We start from the raw sequence: 23,245 nt of genomic DNA, 5'->3' as shown, positions 1-23,245 counted from the left end.
GAAAACTAATGAAAATGGTTTGAAAACTTTGAGTTTTAACTATAAGAACAAAATAAAGGGTAAAGTAAATAGTATCGGTTTGATTTTTTAGTGTAAAAATATGGTTTTTCGTTAAAGTGAACAGTATCATGGGTTTTTCGTTAAAACTCTCTAATTTTAAAATGGTCAAATAAAAGAAGATCCACAAATATTAGAAAATTATGACAAAATATTAAAATGGGCCACATCCAAGTTTTTGGGCCTCTAACATTCCACAGTTTCGTCAAACCACTATATAGAAAGGCCTTCGTCCCCAAAAGACCACTAAAGCGCATTTCCCCTCAAATGTCGATTGTCGAGTCCTCCCCGAAGGACCTGAGTCTTTGACAGGGACAGAAATACAGAGACACTGTTAGCGTAAATAGCTTAACCATTACGGAAATTAGAACGATCACGAACTACTCCCACCAATTTCCAAAACCCTAATTTCCCAAACATTCAAAATTCAATCCCCTTTTTCTACGATCCCTCCTATTTCAGCCACTGCAGCAAGTAGCGGAGCTCCGGGTTTTGCTTGGAGTGTGGTAATTGGAGTGGAAGAAGCAGGAGTTCGCAGGGTCGCGCTGTAGAAGCAGTTTAGTTTGGAATTGTGGGGATTGAGTCTCGAAGCTGTGCGTTTTGTGTTTCTTCCCGGGAAAGCTAGGGTTTTTGGGTGGTTTGTGCTCGTGCTACTGAGCCCATGAGTCCTGTTCAGAATTTCGAGCAACATGCTCGGCGTCTCGTCGAGCCCGACCTCCGTACTCTCTCTCTCTCTATATATATATATAGATATAGATATATGGATATACGTATATTTATCTGTGAAGCATAATTCAACTATGTTTTTGAGCTTTTAAACCTCCTTTAGTAATAATTTGATTGAATTTAATCGGCCATTTAAATTGACAAAAATTCGTCTTCCTGTGCATTGAAGACTTGAAATTTTAACATTTTCCCGTTAGTGCATGTCTAGTAAACCAAACACAGCCTCCGTTTTCGGACCCAAGTAACTATGATAGATAAAGCTTATTTTTGATTCAACCAAGTTTGATTGATGGGTCTTTAAGATGTTATTGTTCGTTTTTATTTGGAACAGCAATTCAGGCAAGGCTTCAGATGGCAATGGAGGTTCGGGACAGCCTAGAGATTGCACACACTGCAGAATACTTGAATTTTCTAAAATGCTACTTTAGAGCATTTTCAACGATTCTTGAGAAAATTACAAAGCCACAGTTTACTGACAATCCCGAACACAAGCTCCGGAATATAGTGGTGGAGATTCTCAATCGTCTCCCCCACAGTGAAGTACTCCGTCCTTTTGTCCAGGAGCTCTTGAAGGTTGCAATGCATGTACTTACTACTGACAACGAAGAGAATGGCTTGATATGTATTCGTATAATCTTCGACCTCCTCAGGAACTTTAGGCCTACTCTGGAAAATGAAGTTCAGCCATTCTTGGACTTTGTTTGCAAGGTTTACCAGAACTTTAAGTTGACTGTTAACCATTTCTTTGAAAATGGGGTGGTGGGCGGGGAAGATATTAAGCCGATGGATACTTCTTCAGATCAATCATTGAGTGGTGGTATTGGAGGCGGTAGTATCGGCGGTGGTATTGGCGGTGGTATTGGCGGTGGTATCGGCGGTGGTATTGGTGGTAGTGGGTATGCTGGGGGTGGGCAGCTTAACCCCAGTACCCGTTCTTTCAAGATAATTACCGAGAGTCCCCTGGTGGTCATGTTTTTGTTTCAGTTGTATAGTCGACTTGTGCAGACCAATATTCCTCACCTCTTGCCTTTGATGGTTGCTGCTATATCTGTTCCTGGCCCTGAAAAGGTTCCTCTGCATTTGAGGACTCATTTCATTGAGTTGAAGGGTGCACAGGTGAAGGTAAGCAGGTGTTTTTGCTGAATATATATGTATTAAATTCTGTGAGCGGGGCACTGTTCTTTCTTACATATCATCTCATGTTTTTGTCCACTCATCAGTGTTTTCTTCATTAGTCGTTTACTAGTTTGTTTCTCTTCTGTTGCAGACAGTTTCATTTTTAACATATCTGTTGAAGAGCTTTGCTGATTATATCAGGCCCCATGAGGAAAGCATATGTAAAAGTATAGTCAATTTGCTTGTTACATGTTCAGATTCTGTATCGATTAGAAAGGCAAGTATTCTTGTCTCTAATTTTATCTTTCTCCACCTGGATCCGTTTCTTCTTTCATGACTGTAGTCTGAATCACCAATATTTTGTTGGGCGCAGGAACTGTTAGTAGCCTTAAAACATGTTCTTGGAACGGATTTCAAGAGAGGTTTATTTCCTCTGATTGACACACTATTGGAGGAAAGGTAACACTGTTGACTCAATCATACGGTGACCTCGAAATTGCAAAAAACATGATACAGAAAGTTTACTTCAAGCTGACATGTGAAATCTTTGATAAATGCAATATCTTCATATAATGGAGAAGATATGTTCTTGTTTATAGCCTTTAAACATATTCTTAGAAAAGATTTCAAGAGGGGTTTGTTTTCTCTGTAATGAATTCATGGTTAAACGATAAGCATTATGTGCCAGAGAGATGTACAGAAATGTGGCTGCTAAGGACAGGCAGGCTTGGCACATGGTGCATATAGGTCGCTCTTTTAATATTTATGGGAATCTCTGCTTCCACCTAGACCAGTCTTATGCTAGAAAGTACTGTCGGTTGCCATCAGAATGAAGTGATTTCTTTTTCGGTTTTGCTGAGATATAGAAATAATTGGTTAGCTTCGTATTGTGTGTCATGGAATGTGCTAAGATATTGACTTTTATAGCGTTTATATATAAGTTCATCTATATTCTCCCCCAATCAGCTTCCTGTTTGAGCATCAGTTTTCCTCCTTGTAGTTTGCAATAATCACAAACTTGCCAGAACTGTGGTGTCCATTCCCACATTTTTACTTGTCAATTATTCCTACTTGTTTCGGTTTAAAACCTCAGTTTCACCTATATGCTAACCTGTTTCAATGGTGACAAGAAGTAAGAATATTGTTGTAGCTAACTTCTGTTCCAATTTTATTTAACCCCTATATGCTTTAACATTTTCAGGGTTCTGGTTGGAAGTGGTAGAGCCTGCTTTGAGACATTGAGGCCATTGGCATATAGTCTACTTGCAGAGATTGTTCATCATGTTCGTTCGGACCTCTCCTTGTCACAGGTATTTCTATTGTGTTTTGCCTAATATAAAACTAGACTGCTGTTCCATCAGTCTTCTCATTAATGAGGCTCGACCCTTCATTATACACTTTTCATTCAGTGTAGTGGGTGGTCTTACCTCCTTATCATCATCTTCAATTAGGCCAGGTGTCAGCCTTCAGTTATGCATTCTGAGAATTATGGATATTGACTTGATTGTTGCACTTCTGCAAAGCGAGAGAAGAATGCTGGTTTAGTAGTTCATAGGTGGGAGATTTATGTTGATTTTTTTTCGATGAAAGGAGATCTCCCTTTTACTTGATTTCTTTTTTCAATGAAGGTCGTTTTTCCTATCTAAAAGAAGTTGGTTCAACCTGAATCCTTAAATGAACTTTGTTTGAGTTTAAGTGCATTGTCCAGCATTATGAGTATGCTTCCCAATAAGTCTTTTATGAGCCAAAGTAACCTTCCTTTAATATGATTGAGAAGTGTGAAATTAATCAATTAACAGGGTTGGGTTTTTCTTCTGTATTCTTCCTTTACTGATCAGTGCCCCATTTGGCACTTCTATTCCTTTTTTATTTAGTTTCTTAATGTTTGATGGTTGTTAATCGCAACAATTGGCATCATACTTTCATATCACACATTCACACAGTATTTTCGAACAAGCTTACCTTTATAACCTTTATGCTGCAGTTATCCCGAATCATATACTTGTTTTCGAGCAACATGCACGATGCTTCATTGTCGCTCAGCATTCATACTACTTGTGCTCGCTTGATGCTGAATCTGGTGCATATGCTAACTTTATTCTCCAGGAGATTATGTCTGTTTTGTTTTCATTTGGGGATGCACTTTATGTATTGTTTTTTTGGTACACCACGCAGGTGGAGCCAATATATGAGAAAGGTGTTGACCAACCATCTATGGATGAAGCACGGATTCTATTGGTCTGAGTTACAGCCTAATTCTTTGCCTATATTGGCTTGACTTGGATAACAGTACGAATTTTCTCTTTCCTTCATCTTATAAAATATTTTGGTTCTCTGTAGGGGCGTATATTGGATGCTTTTGTTGGAAAATTTAGTACTTTCAAGCGCACTATTCCTCAGGTAATCTTTGATTGCTGTATATTTTTTTCAACCACAAGGGCCTCTTGTTTAGTTGATAATTTGGTTTCATGTGAAAGCTTTCATATTACCATACGGGCTTATGTCAACATATAATTGTGTGTGTTGTCTTTGTATGGTTTTTGTGAGTAAAAGAGTTTTGTGTTGCATTTCATACTTTTTGGGCCTCAAACAATGATGTGTTTTCCGACAATGTATTTAGATTTATATTTGAGGGAGTTGGTTTTTGAAAAGAAGAAGCTTAATTCCAAACCAAAGAACTTTACATATAAATATATAAAGTGAACAAGTAATCCACCATACACAGGCAAGATAAATATAATTGATTATGCTACATCGATCTTAATACACTCTATATTATGATATTACAGCTTTCCAATCTCGAATATGATCAGATAGAGATATGTTCCTAAGGACAGGAGAAACATGAGCCCAAAGTGCCACTCAAAACTTAACCTTCTCTGCATGTCCTCCACTTCCATCCCTCTGACATCTTCATAGATTTGTTGATTCCTTTCTGACCAAATAGCCCAAACAACAGCCAGCATCAAGCAGTTCCAGAAAACTTGAGCCTTTTTTTTCACCACCTAAGATCATAAACTTCCCACTAAACAAAGAGAAGCAAGGTCTTGGTATCACCCAGCAAACATGGATACCGTTAAATAAAAAACACCATAATTTCTGGCTAAAAGGGCCTGATAAGAAGACATGATCAGCACTCTCTCCTGAACTTTGGGGGAGTCGTTGGCTTGTGCGGTTCTTTGTATTTGCTTATATCTGGCTGATTTTGGTTGATTGTTATTTGTTTCATGCTTATTTGTCAATACTGACATGTCTCCTGTCAACTGATAGTTGTTGGAGGAGGCTGAGGAGGGAAAGGACCGTGCTACTCTGAGGTCAAAGCTTGAGCTCCCTGTGCAGGTAGTTTTGTCAACTTTTCTTTGAGATGCTGTTTGTGTGTGCATTAATGCCTTATGGTTTCCAGTTGTCCGTTAATATTTTGTCTTGTATCACTTATCTGAGCTCTCTTTAGTTGATGCTAAAGTACTTTGTGTTTGAACTTTTTCTTTTCTTTTTAATGATAGCTATAGGTTTATCACCTATGCTGCACTTGTGACTGATGTTAAAAAATGGTTGTAAATATGGTTACCATTAGGGATTATGAGCCAATGGAATTACACGTAGCTTTCAGTTTCCTTTTTGAAATTTTCTGGAATTATGAGGAAATTCGAGTGGCACAGGTTTTGAAACTGCTTGTATTGATGTAATTCTTTGGAAAATCAGGTCGATATTACTTTTCGTATGGAAATAAAATACAGGCATATTAGTTGTTCAAAGGAGCCCCCATTCTAGTTTATCCCCTCACTGGTGCATCCTTTGCAAATCCGATTTGGAATTGGTTGACCATAGTTTATTGCATTGTCTGGTGACTTTGAGTTTGTAGCTGAAGATGGTTAAGGAGATGGGCATCACACGGGTAGTCCCGAAAAATTGTCCCCCCCCCCCCCCCTCCTAGTGAATTGGAAGGGAAAGAAAGCCAAGTTCATGTGGAGTTGTACGTTTCATGCGAAAATTTGGGTCTTTTGGATGGAGAGAAATAAGGGGATCTTGGATGATTTGAAGGAGCTGGTTTCGCAAAGCTGTGGGATATAGTTTTGTTTTTGTCTGCTCTCTGGGCCTCTGTTTCCTCAGGGCTCAGGGGAATTTCTCTCTATTTGACTAGGCTAGACTGGAAAGCAGCCGTTCTCTAATTGCTTTTTGGTGTTTGTTTGTGCTGGGTTGTTTTCTATGTTCTAGTTTCTAAGCTGTGCTGTTTTCATTTTTTGGTTCGGTCTTCTTGACCAACCTCTTTTCTGTTTTCTTTGATCTTAATACAATCGTTTACTTATCAAAAAACTTCTTCCATTTCTTTAATTGCTTGATTGAATAGCCATCCTTTTTCATTAAGCACGGGATCTTTTTCATTTTTTATTTACTTTGTGGCATATCATTTGGTTGCAGGCAGTTTTGAACTTGCAGATAACTGTTGAGCATTCTAAGGAAATCAATGATTGTAAGCATCTGATTAAGACATTGGTCATGGGTAATTGATCCTCACCACATTTTTTGCTATTTCTCTCAACGTCATAGATAATAATGATACTTGTACTCCTGATAGTTATGTTCTTCAGTTGAGTCCTTTTTGTTTTTATTTTTTTAATTTATAAATAATTGATCAGTCTTTGCTGTATTTGACAGGAATGAAGACTATCATATGGAGTATCACTCATGCACACTTGCCCCGTGCGCAGGTATTATTATCTCTGTTATTAGTTTTTTTCCTGAGTTTGTTAACATTTGTTATCTTATTCAACATTTCTGATGGTTTAAGGTTTCTCCTTCCACGCATGGAACACACCCACAGGTGCTTGTTTCACCATCATCTAATTTACCAGCGCCTCAAGCATTTAAAGGGATGCGAGAAGATGAGGTATTACAAATTTTACAAATTCATTTAATGAAATTTAACATTTGTATTGTGGTCCCAATCACTTGATGCTACTTCGTTATTGGGTAGGTTCGGAAAGCTTCTGGTGTTTTAAAGAGTGGGGTGCATTGCTTGGCTCTATTCAAGGAGAAGGATGAGGAGAGGGAAATGCTGCAGCTCTTTTCCCAGATTCTGGCTATTATGGAACCTCGAGATTTAATGGACATGTTCTCGTTGTGTATGCCTGAGCTATTCGAGTGCATGATTTGCAATACACAGTTGGTTCACATATTCTCGACACTTCTGCAAGCTCCTAAAGTATACCGCCCCTTTGCAGATGTTTTGGTTAATTACCTTGTAAACAGTAAACTTGATGTTCTGAAGCATCCAGATACACCTTCAGCAAAACTAGTATTGCATCTCTTTCAGTTTGTATTTGCTGCAGTTCCAAAAGCGCCTTCAGATTTTGAACGTATTTTGCAACCTCACGTTCCTGTTATAATGGAAGTGTGCATGAAAAACGCTACTGAAGTTGAAAGGCCTCTTGGTTATATGAAACTTCTTCATGCAACATTTCGAGCACTTGCAGCATGCAAATTTGATCTTCTTCTGAGGGATTTGATTCCTACGTTACAACCTTGTCTTAATATGCTGTTGATGATGCTTGAGGGTCCAATAGGGGAAGATATGAGGGACCTTTTGCTGGAGTTGTGCTTAACCTTGCCTGCACGCTTAAGTTCTTTGCTACCCCACCTTCCCCGTCTTATGAAGCCTCTTGTTTTGTGTCTTAAAGGAAGTGATGATCTTGTGAGTTTAGGTTTAAGAACACTTGAGTTTTGGGTAGATAGTTTGAATCCTGATTTTTTGGAACCCAGCATGGCCAATGTAATGTCTGAGGTGATTTTGGCCCTATGGTCTCACTTGAGGCCTGCTCCCTATCCTTGGGGTGCAAAAGCATTGCAACTCCTTGGCAAGTTAGGAGGTCGTAACAGGCGTTTTCTCAAAGAACCCCTTGCACTTGAGTGCAAGGAGAACCCAGAGCATGGTCTTCGCACGATTCTTACATTTGAGCCTTCAACCCCATTTTTGGTGCCACTGGATCGATGCATTAATCTTGCCGTGGAAGCTGTTATGCACAGAAATGGTGGAATTGATACTTTCTACCGAAAACAGGCATTGAAGTTTATTCGCGTTTGCTTATCGTCCCAGCTTAATTTGCCTGAAAAGATTAAGGACGATGGAGGCACACCTAGTCGGTTGTCAACTTTGTTGGTCTCTGCAGTTGATTCTTCATGGCAGCGGCCTGAAACATCAGACATGAAGGTTAGTTTGGTTTAATGTTCTTTGTTAAGTGCAGAAAGCTGTCTTCTAGTGATTTGAACCTTATGATAAAAACTTTTATTGCTTTATATATTAGTCATATTCATGTCTGGCCATGTAGTTGTGATAATGGTGCTAAAGTGAAAGTTGAATTATATGGTCATCCTGTTATTGGTCTTCACTGTAAGGCCATCTTCATTATTTAGTGCTTTACTGAGAAGATGCTGCACAATACTTCAGTTAATGCACGTGTAAATCTATGTATTAGAATATACCTGTCTGGCTATTAATTGTCTGTATACCTCTCCCAACCAAAAAAGAATGAAAAGTGAATACTCTGTCAATGGCTTATTGGGTTTTGTATTCTCGTTGTTTGTCTATTACAATTGTTTTATTGTAACTTCTATTCCATATCTTCTTTACCTGTCCCTTAATATTCTTTCCACTGAGTTTATGTTATAATAAACCTGGACATGATAAAAGAAAATTAGTATTACGTTATAATAAATCTGGACATGATTGCAGGCTGACTTAGGTGTAAAAACGAAGACCCAACTTATCGCTGAAAAATCTGTTTTCAAGACTCTCTTAATGACTGTTATTGCTGCCAGTGTGGAGCTAGATCTCCAGGACCCCAAGGATGACTTTGTTGTGAATGTATGCCGCCATTTTGCGATGATGTTCCATATTGATTCATGCTCAACTAATACCTCAGTTGCCAATGCTGCACTTGGGGGTCCTATGCTTTCATCTAATGCCCATGTGGGTTCCAGTTCCAGGTCAAAGATTAATACTTCTTCGAACCTCAAGGAGTTAGACCCGCTGATATTTTTAGATGCTCTTGTTGATGTGCTAGCAGATGAAAACAGGCTCCATGCCACGGCTGCACTTAGTGCTTTAAATGTTTTTTCTGAAACACTTCTCTTTCTTGCTCGCTCAAAGCATGCTGATGTTCTGATGTCAAGAGGCCCTGGTACTCCAATGATGGTCTCGAGTCCATCAATAAATCCTGTATACTCTCCACCCCCAAGTGTTCGCATCCCTGTTTTCGAGCAACTTCTGCCTCGTCTTTTGCATTGTTGCTATGGTACAACCTGGCAAGCGCAGATGGGAGGTGTTATGGGACTTGGTGCTTTGGTTGGTAAGGTCACTGTTGAGACCCTGTGCCTTTTCCAAGTAAGAATTGTGCACGGTTTGGTTTATGTTCTTAAAAGGCTTCCTATATATGCTAGCAAAGAGCAGGAAGAGACAAGTCAGGTGCTTACACAGGTTCTTCGTGTGGTTAATAATGTTGATGAAGCAAACAGTGAACCACGCCGGCAGAGCTTTCAAGGAGTGGTTGATTTCCTTGCTGCAGAATTATTTAATCCCAATGCATCTGTTATTGTCAGAAAGAATGTTCAGTCGTGTTTGGCACTTTTGGCTAGTAGAACTGGTAGTGAGGTATCTGAGCTACTCGAGCCATTATATCAAAATTTGCTTCAGCAACTTTTAGTAAGACCACTCCGTTCAAAAACTGTCGATCAACAGGTAATCTATGTTGTTAATGGTTTTTACTAGAATTTGTTGTAGTCCTTTCTGACTTGATTTGGTGGCACATAGGTGGGGACAGTTACAGCTTTAAACTTCTGTTTGGGCTTGAGGCCACCTCTTCTCAAGCTGACACAAGATTTGGTTAATTTTCTCCAAGAAGCATTGCAAATAGCTGAGGCTGATGATACTGTGTGGGTTGTGAAGTATATGAACCCAAAAGTGGCCACATCACTAAATAAGCTTCGAACAGCCTGCATTGAGTTACTTTGTACTACCATGGCGTGGGCAGATTTTAAAACTCCAAATCATTCAGAATTGCGTGCAAAGATCATTTCCATGTTTTTCAAATCTTTGACATGTCGAACACCTGAAATTGTTGCTGTGGCCAAGGAAGGCCTGCGACAGGTGTTGTTTTCTTTTGAATTAGTCAATCCATCTCTCTTTTCTAGTTGTATTGTAATGCATGCCTGGATGTATTAACGATGATTGTTCTAGGGAATTATTGGCTTCCCTTTTTTTATTTTGCCTTAGTGATAGCCCATCTTTGCTTGTCTATTTTTCTTGTAATTTTACTCATCTGGGTACTATCATGTTTATTTGGTCAGTTTAGCCATAACCATTTGGTGGGTGATTCATGGAATATAAATGACCATATTATGCATCATCTAGTTTCTTATTTCCTTTTCCACGGCATATGCTTTTCTTGCAATATTGCTGGAAAGTGTTTTTTTTTTTTTTTTTTTGAAAAATGTACTTCATTTGTCTTCTTGTAAAAAACACTGTATTCCATTGCTGTGCAGGTTATTAATCAGCAGAGGATGCCAAAAGAACTTCTGCAGAGCAGCCTTAGGCCTATTTTGGTGAACTTGGCACATACAAAGAATCTGAACATGCCTCTTCTGCAAGGTCTGGCCCGTCTTCTTGAACTCTTGTCCAATTGGTTTAATGTTACCTTAGGTGGCAAGCTTCTGGAACACCTAAAGAAATGGTTAGAGCCTGAGAAACTTGCACAAAGTCAGAAATCATGGAAGGCTGGTGAAGAGCCAAAAATTGCGGCCGGTAATGTATTTTTGGTTGTTTACTTTTGGTGATTTTCTTGTATGCCTATGCATATGCATGATTACAGATATTATTATGTCACATTTGTGTTTTTTCCAGCTATCATCGAGCTTTTTCATCTTCTTCCTTTGGCTGCATCAAAGTTCCTTGATGAGCTTGTAACCTTGACTATTGAATTGGAAGGAGCTCTTCTTCCTGGACAAGTATACAGTGAGATTAACAGTCCATATCGACTTCCACTCACAAAATTTTTGAATCGCTATGCGACATTAGCAGTCGATTATTTTCTTGCTCGATTAAGTGAACCGAAGTACTTCAGGAGGTAATATTTAGTTATGATATTCATGTGTGTGTATTTATGCATAGATAAATAGGCAGTTAAAACTGAACGAATCCCCAACACGGTTTGGATCAGCCAATTTAGGCAGCCTTGTGATCTTTTGTCCATCATTTACCATGAAAATCCATGGTCACCAACTCTCGAAATAAATTAAATGGTTGGCATTATTTAGATTCAGGGATAATTGACCATGGAAGTATTCATGGTCATTGGTGAAGAGTGGTCTATAAACTTTCTACGGATAAATGTATGTCTAAATTTTCAGACAGACATCATATCATTATGATTAAATTGTGTTCATACTCATCCGGTGTTCATACTCGTCCAGTGCTCTTTGTGTGCATTTAATATATTTTCTCATTTAACCTAGGTTTATGTATATAATCCGGTCGGATGCCGGCCAGCCCTTGAGAGATGAACTTGCTAAATCAGCGCAGAAAATACTTGCAAGTGTTTTTCCTGAATTTTTGCCAACTGCTTCGGGAACGTCAACTCCACCTCCTGCTTTGTTGGGTGACGAAGGTCTTGTTAAGCCTCTATCTGATAGTTCTAATCCCCCATCTGCACATCCTGGTGCAACGCCAGATGCTTATTTTCGGGGACTTGCACTCATAAAAAGTTTAGTCAAATTGATACCTGGCTGGCTACAAAGTAACCGCATCGTGTTTGATACCTTGGTACTTGTTTGGAAGTCACCTGCAAGATTATCTCGTTTGCATAATGAACAGGAGCTGAACTTAGTTCAGGCAAGTTTAGTGGCTTGTTATATTGAAGTTCTATACTTTCTTTGTTGATCATCTATTGGGTAATATTAAGATGGGAAAAAGCCTTGCTTTGTTTCTTAAACTAATTATATGACCTTTCGGTTTTTTAACTCTGTGTGTCATGTAACATGCGGCCGCATCCATCCCTATGGTCTTTTTACTTTCTAATGTTTTTAAATGCAGGTTAAGGAAAGCAAATGGCTTGTCAAATGCTTCCTGAATTATTTACGGCATGACAAAACAGAAGTGAATGTTCTCTTTGAAATACTCTCCATCTTCTTGTTTCATACTCGAATTGATTTTACATTTTTGAAGGAGTTTTATATCATCGAGGTATGTACTTTTCTCCCTGTTTATGTCATTTTTATTTTACTTAGTTGACTGTTTGTGAAGCAATCATCATCTGTTCTCAGGTTGCAGAAGGTTATCCACCTAACTTTAAGAAAGCACTTCTCTTGCATTTCTTAAATCTTTTCCAATCAAAACAACTTGGTCATGATCATCTGGTGGTTATTATGCAAATGCTTATTCTTCCGATGCTTGCTCATTCCTTCCAAAATGATCAAAGTTGGGAAGTTGTTGACCAAACTATAATAAAAACAATTGTAGACAGACTTCTTGATCCTCCGGAAGAGGTATATTTCCTGCAAAAATTAAAGGCTTTCAGGGCCACTATATCTTATCTCCTTAGTTCCGTTTTTAAATAATCAAAAGTATTTTTTTTTTGTAGATTATAAATTATTTTCTTTATTTATCTCACCATTTCTGTACATCCATAGGTTTCTGCTGAATATGACGAGCCCTTGAGAATAGAACTTTTGCAGCTTGCCACTTTGCTTCTTAAGTATCTGCAGAATGACCTTGTACATCATAGGAAAGAACTAATCAAATTTGGTTGGAATCATCTCAAACGCGAAGATAGTGCCAGTAAACAGTGGGCATTTGTAAATGTTTGCCACTTCTTGGAGGCCTACCAAGCCCCAGAAAAAATTATACTCCAGGTATTGCACATTGTAACCATGATATCTTTTGTTGGCACTTGGCACAAGCTGTTAATCCCTTATTGACATTAAGTTTTACTGCTTCGGAAATTTTGGTTTTGGTGCTCTATTTGTCATAGAATTTCAGCTTTGTGCTATTATTTATGCTCTGACAATAGGTCACTTCCCCTTTTGTGTTTGAAATGACAATAACATAAATCCTATAATTTTAAGCTATTTACCAAACGTTTGATTGTTAAGTGGTCTATTAACATATATGCTTGTTCTTTGATAATCTGGAATGCACCAGCATGTGCTCACAGCTCGTGCACCCCCGTAGAATGCACATTCTTTGGGTTCATTGTTGACAATTTGTTAAAATAAAAATTTCTTATTTTAGTACCCTGACGTTGATTTGAGAATGCAGGTTTTTGTAGCGCTCCTGAGAACTTGCCAGCCAGAGAATAAAATGTTGGTCAAGCAGGCCCTCGATATACTAATGCCAGCACTACCACGAAGGTTGCCTCTTGGAGATTCTCGTATGCCAATTTGGATACGGTACACCAAAAAAATTTTGGTTGAGGAAGGCCACTCAATCCCTAATCTGATTCACATTTTTCAGCTTATTGTGCGCCATTCAGATCTCTTTTACAGCTGTAGAGCTCAATTTGTACCTCAGATGGTCAATTCTCTTAGTCGCCTTGGATTGCCTTACACCACCTCTGCAGAAAACAGACGTCTTGCAATTGAACTTGCTGGCTTGGTTGTTGGATGGGAAAGACAGAGACAAAATGAAATGAAAGTAGTGGCGGATGGTGATGTTAACAATCAGAACAGTGAGGGTTTTAATCCAGGGCCTGCTAGTGCTGATCCTAAGCGTTCTGTGGATGGGTCTACATTTCCTGAAGATGCAACAAAGCGTGTCAAAGTTGAACCTGGTCTTCAATCCCTCTGTGTAATGTCGCCTGGAGGACCGTCCACAATCCCTAACATTGAGACCCCTGGGTCTGCTAGCCAACCTGATGAAGAATTCAAGCCAAATGCTGCTATGGAGGAAATGATTATCAATTTCCTTATAAGGGTAACACCCTTCTTTCAACTTATCCCACTTGTTTTATGTATGAGTGAGATGGTTTGAAAATACTAAGTATGGTTTTTATCTCTTTGGCATTAAAGAACGTCATTATTTGAACCTAAGCTTTCTGGCCGATGATGTTCTGCCAATTGACATTCCTTCCATGGAACTTCTGGGAATAGAAAAGATGTCTACACTTATCTTGGACTTTTGACATTATATACTCCATATATAATTGAATTTGTTCGGTTTTGGTTTTGTTTTGGAAACTCTTATGCTTGGTTTATAGGACACCTATAATTGAATAGGCAATCTTTCTGTAGCTGCACTATTGTTTAGCTGACATGGAATCCTTGTATATTTGTTTGTAGTTCATAGTCTCACCACTTTCATGGGTTTCTGGAAACAGGTTGCTTTGGTCATAGAGCCCAAGGACAAGGAAGCAAGTATTATGTACAAACAAGCGTTAGACCTACTATCACAAGCTTTGGAGGTGTGGCCAACTGCCAATGTTAAATTCAATTATTTAGAGAAGTTTCTGAGCAGCATTCAACCTCAGTCCAAGGACCCTTCCACAGCTCTTGCGCAGGGCTTGGATGTCATGAATAAGGTCCTAGAGAAGCAGCCTCATTTGTTCATCAGAAATAACATCAATCAAATTTCCCAGGTATGTTCTTACTTCTTACACCACCATCTGTTTATCGTTTTCTTTTGCAAAGTCTGCTCTTACCTGGAGTTACACACTCAACTTTGGTGTTATGGGGACTTTTTTTGACAGATTCTTGAACCATGTTTCAAGTATAAACTGTTAGATGCCGGAAAGTCATTGTGCTCCCTGTTGAAAATGGTCTTTGTTGCTTTTCCTCTAGAAGCAGCTACTACTCCACAAGATGTGAATCTAATATATCACAAGGTTGATGATCTAATAAAGAAGCACATCAATACTGTTACAGCTCCTCAAACTTCGAGTGAGGAGAGCACTGTTAATTCAATTAGCTTTGTGCTGCTTGTGATTAGAACCTTGACAGAGGTGCAAAAGAACTTTGTTGATCCTTACATCTTCGTCCGTATTCTGCAACGCCTGGCACGAGATATGGGGTCATCATCAAGTTCTAATTTGAGACAAGTATGTCTGTTTTCTTATATGTTTACCTCTTTCGTGTTTCATATACATTCATAGAAATTTCTTTGTATATTCCTCATGTATATGTTTACTTGCTGCTATTTTTCTCTATTATATGTGTGTCTATTATGTTGTATCAGCTGCCAGTGATCTGATTTTCTATGTTACTTTTTGTTTGGTTTCGGGTTTTTGAATACATCATTGCGTTTTCTATTCTTGGTCTTCTGAAATTAGAATTTATGTTGCCTTCAAGTTGTGGGATAGTTCTATCAATTATTTTTGTGTGCATACCTTTGAGACAGGAGCATACGTTTCCGGTCAGAAGGAGAACTCTGACAATATGCAACCCAGTTGGAGAACACACCTGTGATTTGGCATTAATGATAATTGTTTACTAATCCTTTTTTCCAACTTAAACACGAAGTCTTATCCACAAAATTTTGAACTCAGGACCTCCTCCATCAAAAGTGGGGACTAAATGCCACTGGCTAAATGGTAGTTGGTGATCGTAACCAATCAGGCAGTGGTTTTAATTTGTACAGCTCATTCAATATGCTCTGCCCTTCTAGTCAACTTATATCTGGAAGGGTTGAATATGTTCCTGTTATTTGGGAAAATTTTGTATCGTTTAATGGACATTTCTTTTTGTTTATCTTATAGTGTCTTATATTGGATCATATCCCTTCCCACTTCAGTTGAATTATATTTAGCGAACCTTGTCCTCTATTTCAGGGCCAAACAAAAGATCTGGATTCCGCAGCTTCATCTTCTCGTCAAGGTGCCGATGTGGGAGCCGTCATTTCTAATCTGAATTCTGTTCTGAAACTTATTAGTGAAAGGGTCATGCTTGTTCCAGAGTGCAAAAGATCTGTAACTCAAATACTAAATTCCTTGCTTTCTGAGAAAGGCACTGATTCTAGTGTGCTTCTCTGCATACTTGAGGTAATAAAAGGGTGGATTGAAGATGACCTTGGAAAGCCAGGCTCATCTGTTGCTTCAAATGCTTTTCTTACTCCAAAGGAAATAGTTTCCTTTCTTCAAAAGCTTTCGCAAGTTGATAACCTAAACTTCTCAATTGCTCTGGAAGAGTGGGACATTAAATATCTTCAGCTTCTTTATGGATTATGTGCTGATTCAAATAAGTAAGTAATGTAGTTGAGTTCATTTTTGCTGTACTTGAATAAAAGGATATACTAAAATATTTGGTTGACTTCCAGATATCTCCTCTCCCTGCGTCAAGAGGTGTTTCAGAAGGTGGAAAGGCAATTCATGCTTGGTTTACGTGCAAGAGATCCTGAATTCCGGATCAAATTTTTCTCACTTTATCATGAATCTCTCGGGAAAACATTGTTTGCTAGGCTTCAGTACGTCATTCACCTTCAGGATTGGGAAGCCTTGGGTGATGTATTCTGGCTCAAACAGGGCCTTGATCTTCTTTTAGCAATCTTAGTTGAGGATAAACCTATTACTCTTCCTCCAAATTCTGCAAAGGTGCCACCACTTCTGGTTTCAGGTTCTCCAGACCCTCCTGGAATGCACCAACAGGTCACTGATATTCCAGATGGTTCCGAGGATGCTCCTCTAACATTTGATACCCTTGTTTGTAAGCATGCACGTTTTTTGAATGAGATGAGCAAACTCAAGGTACGATGGTTCATTAGTTTTATCTTTGGTGAATCTATTTTGCAACGATGAGACCATCAGGCATGCTGACATGGTGTTAAGAACTCCAGAAGACGTTATAATTTTGATGGATTCGTAATCCCACTTCAGCATGACACTTGGCATTATGGTCACATACATTAATGTTATATTACATTTGCCCTAAAACAATGCCTGGTTTCTAACTCTCTCTTCCAGATTCCGTTACTATTAATTATGTTTAAGGTTTAAGTAATTTCGCTTCCTTATCTGTTGGTGGCAAACCATCTTCAGACAAGCTTGTGTAATTGATATTCTACTCAAATGGAAAGTTCTGACCTTTCCTTTTGAATTTTTCCTTTGTTTTAGGTGGCTGATCTTATTATTCCATTGAGAGAGCTTGCTCATGCGGATGCCAATGTCGCTTATCATTTGTGGGTGTTGGTGTTTCCCATTGCTTGGGTGACCTTAGACAAGGAAGAGCAGGTCGCACTAGCTAAACCAATGATTGCTCTGCTTTCAAAAGATTATCATAAGAAGCAGCAAGGCAGCAGACCAAATGTTGTGCAAGCCCTTCTGGAAGGGCTTCAGTTGAGCCACCCTCAGCCTCGGATGCCAAGTGAGCTCATTAAATATATTGGGAAAACTTACAATGCATGGCACATAGCATTGGCTCTACTGGAAAGTCATGTCATGTTGTTCACAAATGATACAAAGTGCTCTGAGTCTCTTGCGGAACTTTATCGTTTGCTCAATGAAGAAGACATGAGGTGTGGATTGTGGAAGAAAAGGTCAATCACTGCAGAAACTAGAGCCGGGCTTTCACTAGTTCAGCATGGCTACTGGCAGCGTGCTCAAAGCCTCTTTTACCAAGCTATGCTTAAGTCAACTCAAGGCACATATAACAACACAGTACCGAAGGCTGAAATGTGTCTCTGGGAAGAACAATGGCTGTATTGTGCTGGTCAACTTAGTGAATGGGAACCACTGGTAGAATATGGTAAGAGTATTGAGAATTACGAAATACTACTTGATACTCTTTGGAAATTGCCTGATTGGGTATACATGAAGGATCATGTACTTACTAGGGCTCAGGTGGAAGATACTCTGAAACTTCGCCTTATACAATCATTCATTTCGCTTCATGAAAGAAATGCAAATGGTGTGGGGGATGCTGAGAACATAGTGGGGAAAGGTGTTGAACTTGCCTTGGATCAGTGGTGGCAGTTGCCAGAGATGTCTATCCATGCTAGGATTCCTCTCTTACAGCAATTCCAACAGCTAGTTGAAGTTCAAGAGTCGTCAAGAATTCTTGTGGACATTGCCAACGGAAACAAACTTTCTGGGAGTCCTGTGGTTGGTGTACATGGAAATCTTTATGCTGATCTCAAGGACATTCTTGAGACTTGGAGACTGAGAACTCCAAATGAATGGGATAACATGTCTGTTTGGTATGATTTGCTACAGTGGAGGAATGAAATGTACAACGCAGTCATAGAAGCATTCAAAGATTTTACATCAACGAACCCACAACTTCATCACCTTGGTTATCGTGACAAAGCTTGGAATGTTAATAAGCTTGCTCACATTGGTCGTAAGCAAGGCCTATACGATGTTTGTGTCTCAATACTTGAAAAGATGTACGGCCATTCAACGATGGAAGTGCAGGTATTAATAACTACAACCATATTATTTTATTTGATTTAGTTGCTTATTTCTATCCACCAAAAGTACAAATGAGAAAAAACATTGTTGTTGGGCCTTTATGAACATCCTCCACTACAAGCCAATGACTCTATTCTGGGGGTAACTAGCTGATGTGTTGAAAGCCCTCAGTGTATTATTTTCGTTTCTGGAATATGTTTTGTAACTTGGTCATATGTTAATTACCATCTTGAACCTTATGTTGCTTGAATCCGATCATCTTAGTTGATGTTTTATACTTGTTGAACTGTGATATGTTGTTTTGGTGATATCTTTTCATAAACCACTTCTGTTTTCCCTAGATACAGGTTTCTAATCTCTTTCCATGTATTTTACCAGGAGGCCTTTGTTAAGATTACAGAACAGGCAAAAGCTTATTTGAAAATGAAAGGGGAGCTTACCAGTGGTCTCAATCTAATCAACAGCACCAACTTAGAGTATTTTCCTGTGAAACATAAAGCAGAAATATTTCGTCTGAAGGGGGATTTCTTGTTAAAGATAAATGATTATGAAGGTGCTAATCTTTCATACTCCAATGCTGTCAACCTTTTCAAAAATTTGCCTAAAGGATGGATAAGCTGGGGGAATTATTGTGACATGGTATGTCCTGTAATCTGCTTCAAATGCGTTTGATGATTTTAGTTTCTTTTTTTTTACAAAAAAAAAAAAAAAAAAAAAAAATTTGGTGCGTGACCCATTTGCTATCTGTTTTGCACAGGCTTACAGAGAAGGGAATGATGAAACATGGTTGGAGTATGCTGTCTGTTGCTTTCTTGAAGGCATCAGATTTGGGATATCTAACTCAAGAAATCATCTAGCTCGTATTTTATATCTTCTAAGCTTTGATACTCCCAATGAACATGTTGGGAGGTCTTTTGATAAATATATTGACCAAATTCCCCACTGGGTCTGGCTTTCTTGGATTCCACAACTCTTACTTTCTTTGCAGAGGACAGAAGCTCCCCATTGCAAACTCGTCCTACTAAAAATCGCCACTGTGTTTCCCCAGGTAAAATGTTAAGTTTGTCAAAGAAATAGACATCCAAATATTACAGTATTTCACTCCAACATAAATATTGATTTTCTCGAGGATTATAATCTCAGGCCCTATATTACTGGCTGCGCACATACTTGCTTGAACGGCGTGATGTTGCAAATAAAACCGAGCTTGGTAGTAGAATGGCAATGGCTCAAAGGATACAGCAAAGTGCCTCTGGTGCGAGTGCTGGTTCAGTTGGGTTAGCTGATGGGAATTCTAGAGTACAAGGTCATAGTGGCAGTGGTTTATCGTCAGACAACCAAGTTCTCCAAACTGCCCAATCTGGTGGTGGAATTGGTTCTCATGATGGTGGAAACACTCATGGGCAAGAATCTGAAAGGTCCACAGTTGTCGAGAGTGGCATGCATCAAGGTAATGAGCAGCAAAGTTCCTCAACCATCAATGATGGTGGTCAGAGTGCATTAAGGCGTAATGGTGCTTTGGGCTCGGTACCCTCTGCTGCCAGCGCTTTTGATGCTGCAAAGGATATAATGGAGGCTCTTAGAAGCAAACATACTAATTTGGCTAGTGAACTTGAGGTCTGATATTTCTGTCTCAGAATTTTAAAGTTAAATATTTGATGTACTTTTGTTATTTAGAAGTCATATATATATATATATATATATATAAGAAAACCAATCCTAATTAATTTTTTTAACTTTCCGGGTGCAGACTCTGCTGACTGAAATTGGTTCAAGGTTTGTCACTCTGCCAGAGGAGAGACTTCTAGCTGTGGTTAATGCCTTGCTCCACCGCTGTTACAAGTACCCAACTCCCACAACAGCTGAAGTTCCCCAATCGCTTAAGAAGGAACTCTCCGGTGTTTGCCGAGCTTGTTTTTCACAAGATGCTGTGAATAAGCACGTTGATTTTGTGAGAGAGTACAAACAGGATTTCGAGCGTGATCTTGATCCTGGGAGTACGACTACTTTCCCAGCCACCCTCTCTGAATTGACTGAGCGGTTAAAGCATTGGAAAAATGTCCTCCAGAGCAATGTTGAGGACAGGTTTCCAGCTGTCTTGAAGCTGGAAGAGGAAAGCAGGGTGTTGCGCGACTTCCATGTTGTTGATGTGGAAGTTCCAGGACAGTACTTTAGCGATCAGGTAACTAAATCAGTGTTTTGCACATTTCTGCTCATATCATTGTCCTGGCTTTATTGTTTGTTCTATGGTTTTATCTGATTGGTCTTCCTGTGTCATTGGATGAATGGAGGTGGTTGTGACGTATCCCAAGTTGATTCTATTATGTTAAATGACTATCAAGCATTTGATAAACCCTTTTGGATCAAGTCGATTAAAAATTCTATTTCCTTTCTAATGTATATTCTTATATAAAAACAACATTAATGTTTGCAGGAAATTGCACCTGACCATACAGTAAAGTTAGACAGGGTCGGAGCTGATATACCAATAGTGCGAAGACATGGAAGTAGTTTCCGGCGTTTGACTCTTATTGGCTCTGATGGTTCCCAACGTCATTTTATTGTCCAGACATCTTTAACCCCTAATGCTAGAAGTGATGAACGAATATTGCAGCTTTTCCGTGTGATGAACCACATGTTTGATAAGCACAAGGAATCAAGGCGACGCCACATATCCATTCACACGCCAATCATCATTCCTGTTTGGTCCCAGGTTTGTCACATTTGAGGGATTAGATTCGATATGTATCTATGGATAAACCCATTTTACTATGCCCTGGTTGGTTTATAGTTAGTTTGTCTTTGGAATGTGGTTGCCATTGTAACCATGGAAAGAAAAAGGAAGTTGCTTATTAAAATCGACTATTGCTGTATGTGCAGGTCCGAATGGTAGAAGATGATTTGATGTACAGCACCTTTCTTGAGGTGTATGAGAATCACTGTTCAAGGAATGACAAGGAGGCGGATCTTCCCATCACCTATTTCAAGGAGCAATTGAACCCGGTTGTATCTGGCCAAGTCATTAACGAAGCTGTCGGAGACCTTCGCCTCCAAGCTTACAATGACATAACAAAAAATCTTGTATCTGACGGCATTTTTTCCCAGTACATGTACAAGACTCTGTTAAATGGGAACCATATGTGGACTTTCAAGAAGCAGTTTGCCATCCAGTTGGCCCTCTCGAGCCTTATGTCTCTCATGCTACAAATTGGAGGGAGGTCCCCAAATAAAATTTTATTTGCTAAGAACACAGGCAAAATATTTCAAACCGATTTTCATCCTGCATATGATGTAAATGGAATGGTCGAATTGAATGAGCCAGTGCCTTTTCGTCTTACAAGGAACATGCAAGCTTTCTTCTCTCATTTTGGAGTGGAAGGCCTCATTGTGTCTGCAATGTGTGCTTCTGCACAGGCTGTTGTTTCACCCAAAGTGAGTTTTTCTTGGCAGTTGCTTTCTGTATGAGCATAAATTATATGTAAGAAAAAGAGATTGTGTCCTAAATCCCAATCTTTCTGTTTTGCAGCAAAGTCAACATCTGTGGCATCAGTTGGCTATGTTTTTCCGTGATGAGCTGCTGTCTTGGTCTTGGAGAAGACCCCTCGGTATGCCTATGGCCCCGTTTGCTGGAGGGGGTAGTATGAGCCCCGTTGACTTCAAGCAGAAGGTCATCAGCAATGTCGATCATGTTATTGGCCGGATCAATGGAATCGCCCCCCAGTCCTTTTCCGAAGAGGTAAGCCAGTGCCTCCGATCTTATAACAACACACAGGCTCGTACTAACAATGATGTTGAGTGCCTGTGTCATGAAATGAGCAAAAATGCATGCTGTTTTAGGGCTTATTGGTTTCCAGAATTGATTCAGAATGCAGAATCAATTGCTAATTTATACGCCCCTAATCTTGTGTCGTGTGTGTTGTGCTGCGTTCAGGAGGATAACGTCATGGAACCACCGCAGTCGGTGCAGCGCGGAGTGACTGAGTTGGTTGACGCTGCCTTGACTCCGAGGAACTTGTGCATGATGGATCCAACGTGGCACCCGTGGTTTTAGTGTTGCAGCACAGATGTTGTAGAGTCGACAAGAGATCAGAAACCTGCCCAGACGACGTCCTATTTATGTACATATTGTGCTCTTGGTAGTGATTATGACTAGTCATTCTCAATCGACATATTTTCGACACCAGATGTGGAAAGAAATGAGCGGGTTTTGAATGTAAATTACATGTCATGTGTAAATTTTATTAAAGTAATTTATAGGTCCGTCGTTACAAATTTATAGGGATTGGGTTTATCGTTGGAAGAACTGCATTGCTGATTTTGACCCTAAACAAACAAGTAGGCAAGTCTGTCGCACTACGGTCATTTGGACCTCCTAATATACCATCTCCAATTTTTGGGTTAAAATTTAAAATTTTGAACTCAGAAAATTAGGTTTTAACTTAGAAACAATGTTTTTTGTTCTAACCTTTATGAGTTAAATTTTTCGTCCGAAATTATTAAAGAATGAATTTAAGATCTTAAAAGTAATTTAAAAAAAAAATTATGTAGACTTTCTAATTTAATTTTATGAACATTTTAACCTAAAAATATTTAATTTTCGATAAATATTGAAAAATCATTAAACCGACATCATGAAACTCGTAAAAGAATATGAAACTCATGAAAGAATTATTTTAGGCATTGGATCTTTTTATTTAAGGAAAACTAATGAAAAGGGCTTGAAAACTTTGAGTTTTAATGATAAGGACAAAATAAAGGGTAAAGTGAATAGTACCAGGATTGACTTTTTAGTGTAAAAATGTGGTTTTTTGTTAAAGTGAACAGTACCGGGTGCTTTTCGTTAAAGTTCCCTTTTATTTATCGTTAGATTTGATCATATTAGATTTTTTACCCATTGGAATTCAAGGAAGTTATAAATATAAAAAGCTAAAAAAAATAGACAATCCAGGGAATTTCGAGGT

The 23,245-nt window shown here is 39.0% G+C and overlaps 1 protein-coding gene across 2 annotated transcripts; it reads left to right on the top strand.

Moving 5' to 3' along the window:
* Positions 1–302: 302 nt before the first annotated feature.
* Positions 303–22,560, top strand: LOC103400055 (uncharacterized). Of its 2 annotated transcripts, none has more exons than XM_070808201.1 (35): positions 303–776; positions 1,115–1,905; positions 2,051–2,176; positions 2,273–2,358; positions 3,101–3,209; positions 3,884–3,979; positions 4,075–4,137; positions 4,240–4,299; positions 5,170–5,238; positions 6,319–6,400; positions 6,556–6,608; positions 6,689–6,787; positions 6,875–8,107; positions 8,630–9,634; positions 9,707–10,042; positions 10,438–10,696; positions 10,796–11,018; positions 11,407–11,782; positions 11,984–12,133; positions 12,214–12,435; positions 12,580–12,801; positions 13,208–13,861; positions 14,265–14,522; positions 14,634–14,981; positions 15,711–16,120; positions 16,196–16,622; positions 16,989–18,287; positions 18,663–18,923; positions 19,042–19,332; positions 19,428–19,901; positions 20,035–20,466; positions 20,719–20,997; positions 21,165–21,716; positions 21,811–22,020; positions 22,216–22,560. In XM_070808201.1, the coding sequence occupies exons 1-35, from the start codon at positions 719–721 to the stop codon at positions 22,333–22,335; spliced, it is 11,733 nt and encodes a 3,910-aa protein (XP_070664302.1). In that variant the 5' UTR covers positions 303–718; the 3' UTR covers positions 22,336–22,560. The 2 variants fall into 2 exon arrangements, with proteins under 2 accessions (XP_070664302.1, XP_070664305.1); XM_070808204.1 differs by having other exon boundaries at positions 318–776; positions 6,722–6,787.
* Positions 22,561–23,245: the final 685 nt, after the last annotated feature.

Source organism: Malus domestica, chromosome 02 (assembly GCF_042453785.1).
Source record: "Malus domestica chromosome 02, GDT2T_hap1".
NCBI lineage: Eukaryota > Viridiplantae > Streptophyta > Magnoliopsida > Rosales > Rosaceae > Malus > Malus domestica.
This window is presented reverse-complemented; position numbering and strand designations above follow the sequence as displayed.

What these genes read in the sequence shown, in the direction of transcription:
- LOC103400055 (XM_070808201.1), top strand. Translation starts at nt 719, where the DNA reads ATGAGTCCTGTTCAGAATTTCGAGCAACATGCTCGGCGTCTCGTCGAG. An exon ending in AGAGCCAAAAATTGCGGCCG is followed by an intron (nt 10,697 to 10,795) that starts GTAATGTATTTT and finishes TGTTTTTTCCAG; the next exon opens with CTATCATCGAGCTTTTTCAT. An exon ending in ATGAGATGAGCAAACTCAAG is followed by an intron (nt 16,623 to 16,988) that starts GTACGATGGTTC and finishes CCTTTGTTTTAG; the next exon opens with GTGGCTGATCTTATTATTCC.